The sequence below is a fragment of the Neopelma chrysocephalum genome, unplaced genomic scaffold, assembly GCF_003984885.1.
Source record: "Neopelma chrysocephalum unplaced genomic scaffold, ASM398488v2 Primary Assembly neopelma1_258, whole genome shotgun sequence".
In the NCBI taxonomy this organism is placed as follows: Eukaryota; Metazoa; Chordata; class Aves; order Passeriformes; family Pipridae; genus Neopelma; species Neopelma chrysocephalum.
Genome location: NW_020897920.1, coordinates 75,014 through 90,610, shown reverse-complemented (window position 1 = coordinate 90,610; position 15,597 = coordinate 75,014). Strand labels below are relative to the sequence as shown.

Here is a 15,597-nt window from a genome sequence, read left to right as displayed (position 1 = left end):
AGCGACACGGCGGCGGCCCGCGGGCCGAGCAGGCGCCGCGCCAGCGCCCGCACCGCCGCCTCCTGCCGCGCGTCCCCCGCCCGCGCCGCCGCTGCTGCCAACAGAAGCAGAAACGGCAGCGCCAGCCCCGGTCCCGGTCCGGGTCCCAGTCCCCGCCGCGCTTCCATCGCCGCTTCCTGCCCCTGCGCCAGGCCCCGCCTCTCCCGGTGCCGTCCCGCCTCTCCCGGCCCCGCGGCGCTGGGCGGTCCTGGCGGCGGGGGCCGGGCCTGAGCGGGTACCGGGCACAGGGCGGAGCAGAGTTGGTTCAGTAGGCGGGCTCCGGCCCCTCGGAGCGGGGACACACCGGGCCAGGACTGGGGACAGGCGCTGCCTGTGCCCCGGGGCCACCGCGGCCCCTTCCCCGCCCGCTCAGGGTGCCCGGGCAGGGGGACCCCCGCGGAACGGGACCCCCGCCGGGGCTGCCCGGCCGGGGCGAGTCTGGCACCGGCAGCTCCGGGCATTTCGCGTTTCCCACCCGTGACGGCTCCCCGCCCCTGGGGCAAACCGGGCCGGGGCGGTCCCGGAGCATCCGCCAGCCCGGGCCCCGCTCCGGCCGGGCGAGGGCGCTGCGAGACCGGGCAGCGGGTCCGCCGCCGGTGCCCCGGGGCTGGGGAACGCCCCGGCTGCCCCAGCACCGCGCGGAGCGGCCCCGGGCTCGGCCAACCCCTCCGCCCCGAGGGGCCCGGGCCGGACCGGCGGGAGGGAACCCCGCCAGGGAGCGGGGCGGGGGCGGGCTCGGGCTGCCGGGGTCTCTCTCAGCTCCAGGGCCATTCGTGGGCACTGCCAGGACAGAGCCCGGCTGCGGGGCGACACGGGGCACGGGCGGGGGAGATCGGGGCTCCCCGAACGTCCCCAGCTCAGCCCACGGGAGCCCCCAGGGCTGCCCTGTGGCCCCGGAGCCATGGAAACGAGCAGAAATATTGTGATTGCACTCGGGAGTGGTGCAAGAGCGCAGGGGAGCGGGTGAAAGAGGAGAGCATCCCCCGGGACTGCTGGTACCCATAGCGGTGGGAGAGCATCCCCCGGGACGGCCGACAGCCGGCCCCTCGTCCGAGGGGTGCGGGACGCTGGTGGTGGGGGAGCAGTGCAGCGCAGCTCCTGCCCTGCCGGGACATCAGGAGACGGGAAACACAGCGACTTCAGCAACACAATCGCCAAAACCCCGCAGAACCCTCCCTTCCGCTGCTCCCGCACGTGTGGAAGAAGCCCTGCGGCAGGAAGGGCCTGAGTAAACACCCCCCCCCCCCCCCGCGGGGGCGGGGGGGGCCCCCGGGGGGGGGGGGGGGCCGGGAGCAGGGCACAGCCCCGGGCATGCAGACCGTGTTGTCCCACTCCCCGTCAAGAGCACCCACAGCACCCGGGTTAATCAAGCCGGAGCTTTTCCTCCTGCACAACTCCTCGTTCCACCGTTATCGGGGTGGGCAGGAGGCCCCGGGACAAGCGGCCCCGGCCCGGTCTTCACTCAGGATGGTGCCGGGGCTCGATAAATGCAGAGACATTGCAGCCCGGGCAGGGTCACTACGGTCTCACTGTACAAACCAGCCCTGCCCACCCCCTGGTTCTGGCCATGGGAGTAACAAGGATCCTAGGCAGGAACACTGAAAGTCCCAGATGCCCCCAGCAGCTTTTGGGGCTCTGCCCAGTGTCAGTCAGGGATGAGGGGCTGTCCAGGAGCCCCCTCAATGAGTGCAGAGAAAGCAGAAAACAGACCAAGCACTTGTTGTGCAGTTTATTTAATTTATACAGTGACTGTCAGCAACTGTCAAGCATTTCATCCAGACAGCAGGACACACCAGGTCTTGTGTCAGTGCTCCACCTGCAGCTCCGCTTTGATTTCACCCTTCAGCCTGCAAACACATCTGTAAACACACCCCAGTGAGCACCCAGGGGCTGCTCAGGTGCAGCATGAAGGTCCCTGTGCCCTGCACACGTTGCAGCATGCAGCGCACATGTACCTTTCTCACCTAATTTTAGGCAGCCCAGTACCTTGAGGCATATCCTCCTCACTTCCAGGTTAACGATTCTCATTTTTGTTCTAATCTGTTCATATACAAATATTCAGCTCCACTGTGAGAATTAAACACGATGGTTGCACACAGCACTAACACCCCACTGCTGCTACAGCTACATCGAGTTGAGGAGGGCAAGGAATTACTGACAGCTCAGGCAGGAGAGAAAGCAACAGGTACTGCAGGGACACACCACTGAGACCTCCCTGGGCCTCTGCTCCCCCTATTAAGGGGTGCTCCTCAGACCTGGAGTGCACAGGACAGTGTAAGCCACTGGTCCCTCCACCAATGCCAAGTCCATACAGGCACTACCCAATGTGCCTCGAGGGCTTTGCAGCCTCAGGCTTTAAACCAGAAACCCCAGAAGTTCCACTGCCAGTGGCAGTACCTGCGGTGAGAGATGACAGTCAACACCACAGCTCGTCCCTCCCCATCCAGCCCCAGGCCACAGCCTCCAGCAACATGAGGGGGAGCAGCCCTCGCTCTTCTGGAGCTGAGGTTCTTAGGTCTTTTCTCCATGTACTGGTTTGTCCCCTCAGCAGAGCTACATTTCTCTTCTGCCCTGATCAGCTGCCAGGGAATGCACGACACAGGGAGCACACAACTGCACACCAAACAGACACATCATGCACTTGGTATCTTCAAGAGTAAACATATGGAACAAAAAAGTTTCTGTGATCCAGTGTCACCCGTTACCCCAGAACATCAAAGCTCGTGGCTTTGGGATGCCATGGTAACGCTCAAGAGTGCTGCAATAAGTTATTGTCACTATGGGGGGGTTACACACGACTCAAACACACAGGGAGGGGAGGGTCAGTCACACATGGTGTTGGGGGGGTCAGTCATACACACACACACACACACACAGGGTGTTTAACACTGCTGGAGTGGTGGGGGGGCTCAGTCATCAAACCTCCCCTCACGGATGGTGTCAAAGGAGAAAGGGAGAAACTTGAACCCAGTACCAGTGTAGAACTTGTTCTGGAACTCGATCCTGCAAGAGAGGGAAGAGCAATCACTCATTAAAAAGGCAGCTCTCAACAAGAGCAGTTAGCAAGAACTCTGTTAAAAATATGATTACTGGCTATAAAAAATAAAGCTTTAAAGAGAAAAAGAGGTGTTATAATATAATGTACCTTTTGGGATGAACCTCCCACCTGTGTGTGATGTTTCTGTGTGAGGCAGAGAACTGTCCATGGACTTAAATCCCACTCCCAGGGGCAACAAAAGGGCAAGAGAACCAGGAAGCCCACCCTGACTGTGGTGTCCCAGGAAGCACGGGGAGCACACAGCATTTTCTACACCAGCTGGTTGCTAAAGTTCCCTTTCCTGTGTGAGCACAAGCCTCAGCCGCGTGACGCTGAGCTCAGACTCCCCCACCAGCCGCTGCTGTTTATTCCCTGTGGCACATTTGGTTCATCCCCCCCACAGGCACTTGTGCTGGGATGTGCCTGCTGGCTCCAGCCGAGCGTTAGCAAAGCCCCATTTGCTGCTGCTGCCCCTAATGAACTCGGGTAAAAAAAAAAAAGAATTATTCTAGAGAACTGCCCAATGGTCAGCGACAGCCAAATAGGGTCAGGGAAACTAATCCCCTGATTCCCAGCAAAAACAAGCTTGGGCTTCACAGACACTTTACGTTGCATGATCCACTGGAAAACAAAGTCTCTGCAGGCAGTAAGTGACAGCAAACCGGGGAGCATTTAACACAGCTGGAGAGAAAGATTTTATGCAGCAAAAAAAGGACAAACTTGAATTATTTTTCCCCATGGCAAACTCCAGAGCTGTTGGCTTTAGCTGGCAGAAAGGGATTTCCCCACAGAGCCCAGGAGAGAAATGCTCAGAAAAAAACAGCTTTATCTTGTATCTGCTGCTGCCTCACAGGCCAAGGGATCCCCAGGATGAGCAGGATTTTCCGTGTGGGAGGAAGGGCTCCTTGCCAACCTGCTCCAGTTTTTCAGGACCCTGATAATCTCCATAAATATCCTGTGACTAAATAACAGTTCTGTAAGCAAAGGGAAATGAGAGGCAGAGGGTTGGGTATCTGAGTCACCCAAACCCACTGTAACTGAAATTTTAACCCTGATGATTCACAGTTCCAGCTGGCCCTGACATCCAAACACTCCCTTTGGACACTGTCACAACTGGAGGCCCGATGATGGAGTAGAGGCTGCTCTAAGGTTAGAGAACTAGTGAGAAAAGCGTATTTAACCAAATAATCACAGCATAAACAGTCAGTGGGGTTTTCTGCAGTTGTCTCCAGGAATGTCCAGAACCCAGCACGAGGCACTACTGTTCCCAGGCTCTGCCTGTCACATGTCCCAGTTTATTGCTAAACTCTCTGTGTGTCTCCCATCGGTGACCAAGGTCTGCAGAGGATTTAGAGACAGTGAGCACTGTCAGCAAACAGATCAGGAGCTCTCTGGCAGCAGTGCTACAGCAAACCCACTCTGCAGCTTTTTGCATTAATCATTAGTGTCAGTGTTTGTCGGACTGTAGGTCTGTGGATTTTCCAGCTGCACAGAGTCAGGGTACCCACACTGGAAAACCAGGCAGCTCCAGTCCTATGAGCAGGAGCAGCTGCAGAGGTAGCTGTGGAACAGGAACCCCGACTGTCACTTGGTACAACTGCAAAATTCCCACTTGGTGTTTGTGTTCCCAAAGGCAGGTGCCAGAGCCTGGGGTCAGGTGTTACCCAGGCACACTTTGAGAGGGGTGACCTCCAGCACACCCGACAGTCAGAACCCACTGAGGTGTCTGTGCAGAGACTGTTGCAGTTACTCCTTCCTGAAAAGGCACTGTGGGAGATTCCATCCTGCCTGACAGGAGGCTGCACTGCCCCTCAGAGCAGCAGCTCCTGCAGCCACACTGCAGGCGAGCACTGGCTTGTGACTCTTAGAAAGGAAAATCAAATCCTGGCAGGTGGGTGGACAGTTGGACTCTTCCACTTCCACTCACTGGACTGAGAGCAGGATGCAGCTCCAGCACGCCCACACCTCTAGGGAAGCAGCACTCTGAATATAGTTTTAAACTTCTCCTTTTGGGCACAGTCTGTGTTGGCTCACATTAGAAGAGCTGACTAGCTTAAAAGGGGGGAAGCTACTTTAATCTGAACATTCACATCAAACTGCATCACTGAAAAGCAAATAGAAAGGTAAACTATTTCAGGAGAGTTACAGTAAAAGGAGCTGACAGCACGACAGCTCAGACCCATAACAAGCTGCAGCAGAGCCCTGATGCACACCCAGCACTCTGGGTGCTGCCTCCACCCCAGAATGCCCTGAAAAACCCAGCCTGCTCGAAGAATGCACACTCAAAAAGCACAGAGTAAACCTCCCTCATTTGGGACTGCCAGGCACAGCACATGGAACAACCTGGCACTCCCTCAACAGTAAAACACATGCTTAATTCCTCCTCCTTTCCAGGACGGCTGAGCCACCCACACCTCGAATTCCTGATAGGTGACTCTTCTCCCACAGCCAGAAAATCCCATCTGCTCTTCCCAGGACAGCTGTATTTGACCCTCACTCCCCCTTCCTCCTCCTAAAAAGGGAACACCTGCCATTGGAACACCCTGTTTTTGCTTCAGGAGCAAAAAGGAATGTGAACAGTGTGTTCTTTGGAACAACTGCAGGTGCCTCCCTGTGATAAGCAACACAGCAAACACAAAATCATTTCAGCAGATCACTTGCAGTCTGAAATAGAGCCTTAAACTTGGTGTTTGGGCTCTGAGCCTGAACAGACTTTCTCTCAGAGCGTGTGCATGATAGGTTTGCAAGTCTGAAAAACACATTTAGGGAAAACAGGACTTTGATAAGCACTGCAGTTCTGCAGCCAGGCCGTGCCCTGCACTGGTCTGCAGGGCTGGAGTGCTCACTGCTGCTGCACCTGGGTTTCCCTGTTTGCCATTTCACTGACTTATGTCTTCTCTTGACACATTTACAGACGATTGTTTTAATGTCCCTTTAGGAACAGCCTGGCAATGGGAGCAGCCACCTCTTGCCTGTTCCAGGTATCTGTGAGCTGTATCCATAGGTGCAGACTGGTTATTAACACAAGACAGGTACCTCCCCAAAAACATGCTTTGTGCTCTGAGCCCATCCCTGTGGGTGCCAAAGGAGCCAAGGAGCCTGCCCAGAGCAGCTGCTCAGAGCTGCTCCCCAGCTGCTGCTCAGAAACAGCCGTGCAGCTCCACAGCCCAGAGAGGCCAGACCCTGGAAATCCTCTAATCCACAAGGAATTGCAGAGCAAACCCACCACATCTGGAGTTACAGCACTGCTGCTCTCTGCTCCCCTTGGGCTGCTCTCAGTGCCGGGCAGGGTCCTGCTGTCCCTGCTGCAATGGCCCCACGGTGACAGCAGGGAGAGGGTGAGGGCCCTCCGTCCAGCCAGAGAGGAGCTCTCCAGTGACTGCTAGGGAGGGTTCAGGCTGGATGCCAGGAAAAACAGAGGCACCATCCAGCAGCCATTTCCAGCAGTGCCCCCCCTGCTCCCTCGGCACAAGATGGCTTCGCCCTGGAATCCCGGGGTGAGCTCAGCTCACTCAGCTACAGAGACACAGGTGGGCCAGGACCCCCCAGCTGCCAGAGAGGGCAAAAGGCCAAAGTTTTCCTTCCACACAAGCAGGGGAAAAGTCCAAAAAGGCTGATTTTCCTTCCCTTTTTTTTTTTTTTAAAGGCGCTGCACCTTTTGCACTTACAGAACTACTTTCAGAGAGCGCTCCCAACCTTTTCTTCCCATTTAAGCAAGACAGAATATTCCTTGTGATCTGCATGGGACTTCCCTTTGAACTTCTGACCCCCCAGGAAATCAGCAGCCTGAGGAGGTGGCAGCTGCCTGAACCCCACAGAGGCACAGACTCTCCTACGCTTCAGGCTGAGCAAACCCCACTCCCAGTTGCTCCTTTGATCCCACCAGTCCACTGACCAGGCAATCTGAAGTGGAACAATAAGTGCTCTTAAACATGGATTAGAGAAAGCTCTTGAACACTTTCCATACTTGGGAGCAGAGGAATTCCTTCTGCTTTGCTGGCTGCATACACAGGAGCTCAGTGACCATGGGAAAGGAGCTGCAAAAGCATCTGCAAAAAGCAAGAGCAGCAAAAACTCGCTGCCATCCCACAGCACCCTGAGGGCAGAGGGCAAAGCCACTCCTGTCCAAGGCAAGGTCTTATGATGATGAATAAGAGCATGAGAAGGAAATTGCAGTCAGTGGCTATTGCACATGAAAGACAATAAACACAGGAACCAGGGAAAAAACCAAAAGACAGAACGAGAAAGTCCTGCTGAAAGCCACGAGCACACTCATCTGCCCAGATCTGCCCAGAGCCTCCCTACCCCCCAGTCCCAAAGCTTTGGTCTTAAAGCCTTAGCCTTTTAGTGCTTATTTTTAAGCAGAGCTCAGTTACTCTCCACAATTTCCAAGCAACAATCAGGAGACAGGCGCTGCTCTACCAACAGGATTGAAATCTGACTCTTTTAAAGACTTTCTGCCTTCTAGAATATGGCCTTTCTGCACAGTCCAGGTGACATTTTCTTGCTATGAAGAGCTCCCCAAGTTTCTGGACGTCCCAGTAACTCACCAGTGCAAACGCAGAGCATGGAGGAAGGCTGAGAGCCCCTCCATGACCAGCAGAATGGCCACTGTCAGGGTGGCAAAAGCAGCAAAGATGAAGAAGAGGCCGAGGCCTCCCCCCAGGCTCCTCACGCTGAGGCCAATGTGGATCACCATGGTCCAGAGCACCTCCGAGAGCTCTGCCAGGAGAAAGGGGAGGAGAGGGCTTGTGTCAGTGGGAACAGGGGGTTGCGAAGCAAAAACTGAAGTCAACCAAACTTCCACTACAATGAGGTGGGAAACTGAAGAGGGGCCAGAGCTTTTGCAGCTGAATGTGTCAGAATATTGCCTCCAGCTGTCACACAGGGCAGGGCAGAGTTGCTCAGCAGCTCTTTGCTTATTCCCTGTCTTCAGCTCCCTCCCTCCCGTTCAGCAGCGCTGTGGGAGCAGACCCTGTGTGCAGGTCACTGCTCCCAGCTCACACACACACAGAGCACTGTCCCTGCCAGCTGAGCCCCGAGAGGCCCCTCGTGTTCCTGCCTCCCCCTGCGCGGGGGGAGCAGGCACAGGGACCCACAGCTCAGCCCCGGGAAGGGACACTCACGTGCGTGGGCCAGGCTGAGGGCCCAGAGCCGCAGGTAGGACGCGGTGTTGGAGATGCAGCCCAGGCAGTACTCGATGGTGTGGATGGCCTGGTACACCACGGTGTCACCGAAGTCGAACTGCAAAGGGAGCACAGGGTGAGGGGAGCTGGGAGCCTGGTGCGGGTCAGCCAGGCAGGGACACGGGCAGGGGACCTGCTGCTATCGCCAGGGACACCATGTGTGACGCTGCACACTGACACTGTCTGCTCCTGGCTCAGCACATCAGTTTTATAAATGCAAAAATGGATCTTGTCTCGCCAGGTTTTGCGGAACGACAAACGCTGTGACTCGAATGTTGTTTTCACATTCTAGCATGTGAAAGTCAGATATTCCAAATCCATCCACGGGCTTAGCCAGGAGAAGACTGTTCAGCAGAAGATGGCGTTGGTGTGCATTCCCCAGTACCTCAGAGGTGCCTCTACAGGAAGGAGACAGTGCTCCAAGCTGTACCGTGTGTGCCTTTGCTAAAGGAGCAACAGGAGCATTTTGCAAGACATGAACTCGCCCTTTTTGAAAGCAAAAATAATGCATGAAGCTATCCTGAAAAAGTCCCATCTGTGCACCATTCACTGGCAAAGTCTCTGTGTCTTGGTAATTTTCTGCAATAATAAAAGAAGAACTTACAAGGAAGTCTACCATGTAGTGCAGTTTCTTATTCTGCAGGTTGGGAAAGCATTCCCTGCATTTTGGATTTAATCCATGCTCCAGAAACTGCTCATATTTAAGTGAACATGCTGTTTTAAATACATCCAGTGACTAATGCTCTAGGCATGAACACAAAGCTATTTATATTCTTATTTCTCCCCCAGTATATCCAAGGCAATAAATATTTCAAACAATTCAGTTAAATTAGCTGTCAAAAGCCAAATTCTTTCTGCACAGAACGTGAGCTGTGAAGTTCTTCAGTTCCAGCTCCCGCACACACGAGCCGGGCGGCAGCTCCGGGAATGTGGGAAATGTGAGATGTTTAAACAATGACTGTTCACAGCCCAAGTGCAACTGCCTGAGAGAGCGACCACTGTGCCAGGAGTGGGAGCACTGGGATTGCTGTGGCACAGTCCTTGTGGGTTTACCCATTTTCCCCAGGTGCAGGGAGATACCAGGTACACCAGCACGCTGCCCCATGCCCCCCTTCCACATGGGCCTGTGCACAGCAGAGCTCTGAGCAAACCACTGTCAGCACCATTTCCAGCAGCAGTGCCCTGGTCAAGCTGCTCTGATTACCATGGCATTTGCAATTTTTGTAGTAAAACTGGTTACCTGATAGTGCTGAAACCTACACTCAATCCTGCATGAGTACTGCTAAACTCATTTTTTAAATAATTGTTACAAGTGCTTATGGAAGAGCAGTTTCTCAGAATGGAGCTTCTCTTCTACACAAAGCCTCTGCCCAGTTCAGCTGCTGAACTACATGAAACTGGACTGGTTGTGCTGTATTTGCTCACTGAGTCAAACAGTGTCATCCTTAACATGGCAGAGAGTCTGGGGAAAAAAGCTCTTTAAACAGCTTACTGCAGCACAGAATTACCAAAGACACAACATAAGGCAACCGAGACTTCTCCAGAGGCTCAAAAAGTGAAAACTTTTCAGTTTCAGACCTCCAGCTGAGCAGCTTCCCAGGTAACTGGGAATGACCTGCAGACAGGGGATCAGACAGACAAGCTGTACAGATAAAGTAATTAAAGGTCTGCTAATGTATGTATGTATGAATTAAAAATGGCCTGTAACATGTAAACAGGAAGATCTTTTTGAAAACAAGATGTTGTGACATAACATGTTCAATTCAGCACGTGTTACATCAATGGGAAATGGCCCAGGTACACATGAAGGCAAAGCTGCTGTGCTCTTACCACCTCGTCCTCTGTAGGCTTGAAAACATAAATTTACATTTAGTTCAGTGTCTCGATCACATTAATCACGAACACATTCAGCAATTCCCTCCTAAACACGCCACGGAAAGCAGTAACACATCCCATGCACTACAGAGGCAGGATCTGCTGCAGTCGTTCAGAGGCATCAGAGAACTCCCAAACTACGTGAGGTGACTGCTTTTCTCCTCTCCCAGAGGAAAGGGAAGTAATTAATATTACCCCCAGCAGTCAAAATGAATATACAGACAAGATTTCAGTGCTTCAGAAATACAGCCCCTGGATTTCCAAGGGCATGGCAGAAGCAGGTAACATGTACCAGCTGGGAGTGCTGTGCACCCCTGAGATGGTGGCTCCTTGTCATGGGGACAAACAGAGCCACATCTCCCATGATATGCAAATTATGCTGCTTTTTCTGGAGTCCCAGGAGTGACTAAGAGACAGTCAGTGAGAAAACTGCTATGAAAACACTTCACTGGGAATGTTGCTGTTTAAACAGCCTGGAAATGAGTAACTTCAGTCCCAGCGAGCTCATCCTGCTGCCGAGTGCAGTGCCCTGAGAGCGAGGATGCTCAGGTGCTTACCTCTTCCCCCTCCTCAGAATGGGTAGATAACTGGTCATGTTGAATGATCTCAGCATCCTCCTCTGTTGGGCCATTGCCCACCCGGATCCCACCAAAGTTGTGCGTGCCCTGACACATGCAGAAAAGAAAGAGCAAAGTGTTGTTTGGGTTTTAGTGCAAAACTGCAGGTTTCTCATGGCTTCATGTGCAGCAGCAGCTCACAGAGGAAAACAAAATATTAAATATTAAGGCCCAGGTTAAGGTAGGTATTTCCCAGCTCGGATGGGAAAGGTGCTGATTCCTGCTGGGGCTGGGGAAAAAAAAATAGTCTGTCTGAGTGAATCTTTGGCACATTTCTACAGTGTAACTGCAACCCTGAGGAAAATAAAGGCAAATCTCTCAGAGATCATTTGCTGGCTCTGATATGCAACAGCCCATGTCCTCCCCAGCATGGCTGGGCAAGCACTGACACACCACTGCTGGGTCCTGGAGCAGGTCACAGAGCAGAACACGCTGACACAAACACACACACACTCACTTCCACCAGCCCCAGGCACACCAACATCACACAGGAAACCAGACCTTCCCTGCTTGGAAACTACCTTGTGCAAGCAGCTCTTTTTACAGACATTTGTTCTGACATTCAGCATCTGACCCTCAGCTGCACCTCCAGGACTCAAAGGGAAAAGAACAACCCGCAGACTGAGCTGAAACGTTGAACCACGAGGAGTTCCCACCTGACCCCTGTGAGTCTGACCCCCGTGAGTCTGACCCCCAGAGAGGGAAACTCCAACACCACAAATAGGAACAAACTCTGTGCCCAGCTTCAGCACTGTCCTGGGTCACCTGTGACGTGAGATGTGACCAAGCTGATCCACCACACCCAGACTGCAGAAGTTCAGGGATGCCCATGCAGACCAAGGAGGCTGAAGGTCCTGGGACCTGACACTTGCACAGACCTGCAGAACAGCTGCTCAGAGTTCTTTTACCTCATTTGTTCTTATAAGCCTGCTTTTATTTTAGGCTGAACTATAAATTTGTCCAAAATGCCAGATGTGAATTAAAGATTTTGTCAGGTTTCTAAAAACAAATAAGGTAGGTGTTTATACGGTGAATAGAAATAAATTAAAAGAACCCCCCACATTTACAACTAAGACAATGCTTTTATTAGGATTTTCAGCATCTCTGAAACACCAGAAGTCACTGATGACTCATGTCAATATTCTATTTATGTATTTCTAGCCTGTGTGAATTTGCACTTCTGCAGCTTTTCCCTCACACCTGACTCGTATCCATTCCCTGTAAACCATCCAACCTAAACACGGCTCCAACAACTCCAATTATTTACTTGATCCTTCTAAGCACACCTCACACAAGACCTCCCCTTGCAGTTTCCTGATGGAGATGCACTTCATATGCTGGATGGATCATGCACAAAAGATCCATTTTCACGCCTGACATTTCCATGAGGAAACTAAAATGTCACGAGAGAAACAGCTAAACCGTCCCTTCCGGCACCTCTGGCACGTGGAGAGCCTGATGTGCTTCACACAGTCAGTGAGACTCACACTCCTAGTCAGCCAGGCAGCATTCACAACTAAAACCAAGCTGAAAATAGGCAGCACTGGGGACCAAGTTCTGGGGGCTGCCACAATCCTCACCAGAAAGCTCCGGCAGGAAAGGGCCATCTCTAGGCTTAGACAGATAAGTCGAAACAACTGCCACTGAGAGGCTTGTTTGTACACAACCATTTCATAACAGTTTCAGGTCAAAGCGTGTACAAGGCAGAGGTGTCACAAATCCAGTGATTACTGACATAGAGTTGCTGGAGGCCATCACATCACCGTGTGTTTGGGAACATGTAATGCAAACAGAAATGCTGCACTGAGAAGAATCCTAATCTATCTTAAACAAATATGCAAGAAAAGGAAAAAAAGGGGAACTTAACCTGGGGGGATGTGATAGCAGGAATTCCCGTGCTGCTCTGCATGTTGGATTCAAGCAGCACCCCTGAAAGGAAGTGTTTCTGTGCACACACAACTATCATCCTCCAGCCTGGGTGTTCATCCAGAATGTATCAATTTGGCTGAACTTTGCTCTTTCCAAGAGAAAGTGTTTTTCACCCTAAAGGTGCACTTGTCATTCCCTTACGATACTCAGATACATTCCATGCTCCCTTGATAATCAGACAGAAAGCCAACTCCCATCTGTAATGCATCAGGCGAGTTTGAAGAGCACTCACTGTTGCAGCCGCTGCTGCCTCGAGCGCCTGCGCGTTCGTGCTGCCCTGGGCCTCCTCGGGCTGCCCTTCCTGGGGGTGGATGGAAGAAGAGAGAGGGAGGAGGAAGAAAACAAAAAGAGAAAGGGAGACGAATGGAGGGGGCGTGGGAGGATGAAAGATGGTCAAGAGAAGGGAGAGGGAGTGTCCGTAACTGAACTGATCTTTGACTCGCTGCACATCCTCACAGCTCGGCACGACATGCAGGGAGAACTCACACGAGTGCCACACTCCTGCATCTCACACACAGGTACTTCACAGTGCAGCTGGAAACCTACAGAGCACACCAGCAGACCACCTCTCACGTGACTGTGGAAGTTTGTTTTTCCTTTTAATTGTTATTGTTTACCATCCAAACTGCTTTAACAAAGATAGCTGAGAAGTCTGCGAACCAAGCCCATCTCTGTTTCTCATCAATGGGAAACTGCCAGCCTAGCCCAGGCACAGAAGTGCATCCAGCAGCCAGTGAGATTGTTCCTAAACCAGCTGCTGAAGCCCAAGCCAGAGACACTGTTCTGATCACTACCAACATAAAGGGTTTTTAAAAGCAGGTTTGATGCTGGATCCAGATCTGGGAAGCAGGCAGGCAACACTCTGTCACCACTAACACCTACCTCCCTGTATGCCCAGGAATATGTAAAAACACTTTACAAGTCTCAATGCAGTGTGAACCCATGTATCCAAGCTCGAGATGGAAAACACAGTTTTTCAACCAAAATTAATTTTCATGTGGAAAATATAAGGGGGAGTCACCCACCAAGTGTTTTCTCCTTAAATACTGCTGGCGAAGGACCAGGGGTTTGGCTACCAGCATCCACGGCACACACAGCAATGCCACGACCACGAGGAAGCACTGGAGCCCCTTCTGCAAAAGAAACAAGTCTCAGGTGATTCAATGGCAGCCACTGCTCAAACACACACAGAACCCAGCAAGCACGGCTGAATTCCCAGCATGTGGATGCTGCACTATGTCTCTCTTCTGGGAACAGCAAGAGGAGCTGTACTTAATGCCTGCAGCTGCCCCCACTGACTGAATACAGCATTTAATGCTGAGACTGGGTTAGATTAGGGAAAAATTCAAAAGATCCTGCAGCAAATGAGAATTTGACAGATGTCTGATAGTGCTAGAAGGAAACTGTGTTTGTGCCTGAGCTAAGCTGAGAGGCACTACACTGCATAGGCTGGGCAATACTCCTAATTGCATTCCACTATTAATCAGGATCCAAATGTTCTGGAGCCACAGCTGACATGCTCAGACTGATCTAAATTCCTGGTATAGGGATTATTCCTTTCTTCTTCAACTTCATGTATTATCAGGCTTCAGAAACCCTCTGTCACAGAGGAAAAATGTTTCACACTTCATTTCACACAATTATCAGGAGGTCAATGAAATGCTCCAATATCACAAAGCATCTCTGATCCTGTTTTAGCAAGAGCACGCACCTGCCCACTGTAAAGCATCTTATTACTGGTATCCTCATAGGAGAACAGAAACATGTTGATAAAGTGTATTAAGAGGCTCGGTGCTTCCTTCGATGTGTGAGCATCATAGGCTGTCCACTTGTAAAAGATGAGAATAACAAGGTATCCAAAGAGGGAGGACATGAAAATCATTTCTGGGATAAATCCAAGGTAAATGTTCAGTGGCTTCTTAAAATAGCTACAGGGAAAAAAAAAAAAAAGAGAGTTTAATATCACATTTTGTTAGAATTAGGGCAAAAGCTTTTAGTGAGAGCATGAAGAGTGTCTTTGGAACGACAATGCAGGGACTCAGCAGCTCAGCAACAGCTGGGCCAGAGCACAGGAACTGCCTCACACACACACAGTTCCACACACAGCCAGAAACAACTGCACTGCACCTTCCACCAAGAGGTGAGGGCTGACAGGCTCCAGCATCTTAAACCAACACACACATGACACCCAAAGACGTTCCCCTCACCACCAGAAAAACAGAGCAAAGCACTTACATGTGGTTGAGGAGACTCAACGCGACACCAAAGAGCATCTGGAAAATGCCAAGAATCACAGACATCTTCATCTTAAAGGAATTGAGGAAGGCCAGCTTATTGCTGGCAATATTCCAGATCTGTGAAAAACAACACCCAGTCAGGCAAACACTGGGGAAAGGAAAACAGGAGAAGAAAAATGCTCCCTTTAAGCTAAACAGTACGAATCAGCCAGGAAATGTCAGGCTGAAAGAGCAGGTTTTTAAAGCTGTGTTTGTCCCACAGATATCTTTTGGGGAAATGAGCAGACAAGGTTTTCTGCTGGGAAAAGTCTCACGGTGACTGAGCCCACCACTGAGCAGGAATCAAACCTGTTTTGATGGTAGCTCAAAGCTGCAGGAAAGAGGTGGCTGCAGAGGAAGGATGAGCTCTTACCGGGTCAATGCCAAAGGGATAGGGACCACCAAACACTCCTGGGATAGCAGGATCCAGCTGCAGCAGGGGGGTGGTCTCCAGCAAGGCATCTCTGTTTGGGAATAACATTACACAAACATTAACACAAGCAATGCCATCCTCTTCGTGTAAAAACTAACAACGCTCTTCCCTTGTGAGAGCAAGGAATAGCTCAAATTGAGAGAACTTCAAGGTTCCTATGCGGTCCTAGAGATTTTCCCAAATGAATGAAAAACCTGTTTCTCCA

General features: G+C 51.8%; 1 protein-coding gene across 8 annotated transcripts in view; it reads right to left on the bottom strand.

The window, feature by feature from the left end:
• ATP6V0A1 (ATPase H+ transporting V0 subunit a1) overlaps positions 1–15,597 on the bottom strand; it is a 39,182-nt gene that overhangs the window by 10,539 nt on the left and 13,046 nt on the right. For 3 of the 8 annotated variants that reach the window (XM_027704185.1, XM_027704188.1, XM_027704186.1), the window contains 9 exons: positions 15,333–15,423; positions 14,919–15,037; positions 14,395–14,611; positions 13,709–13,816; positions 10,695–10,802; positions 10,093–10,110; positions 8,203–8,320; positions 7,627–7,798; positions 1,757–3,042 (listed from right to left, as the gene is read on the bottom strand). In XM_027704185.1, coding sequence (XP_027559986.1) covers positions 2,949–3,042; positions 7,627–7,798; positions 8,203–8,320; positions 10,093–10,110; positions 10,695–10,802; positions 13,709–13,816; positions 14,395–14,611; positions 14,919–15,037; positions 15,333–15,423 — 1,045 coding nt within the window. In that variant the 3' untranslated portion in view covers positions 1,757–2,948. Of the gene's footprint in view, positions 1–1,756; positions 3,043–7,626; positions 7,799–8,202; positions 8,321–10,092; positions 10,111–10,694; positions 10,803–12,915; positions 12,985–13,708; positions 13,817–14,394; positions 14,612–14,918; positions 15,038–15,332; positions 15,424–15,597 lie in introns of those variants that run through there. The other 5 variants (XM_027704187.1, XM_027704189.1, XM_027704192.1 and 2 more) reach the window with 4 other exon arrangements.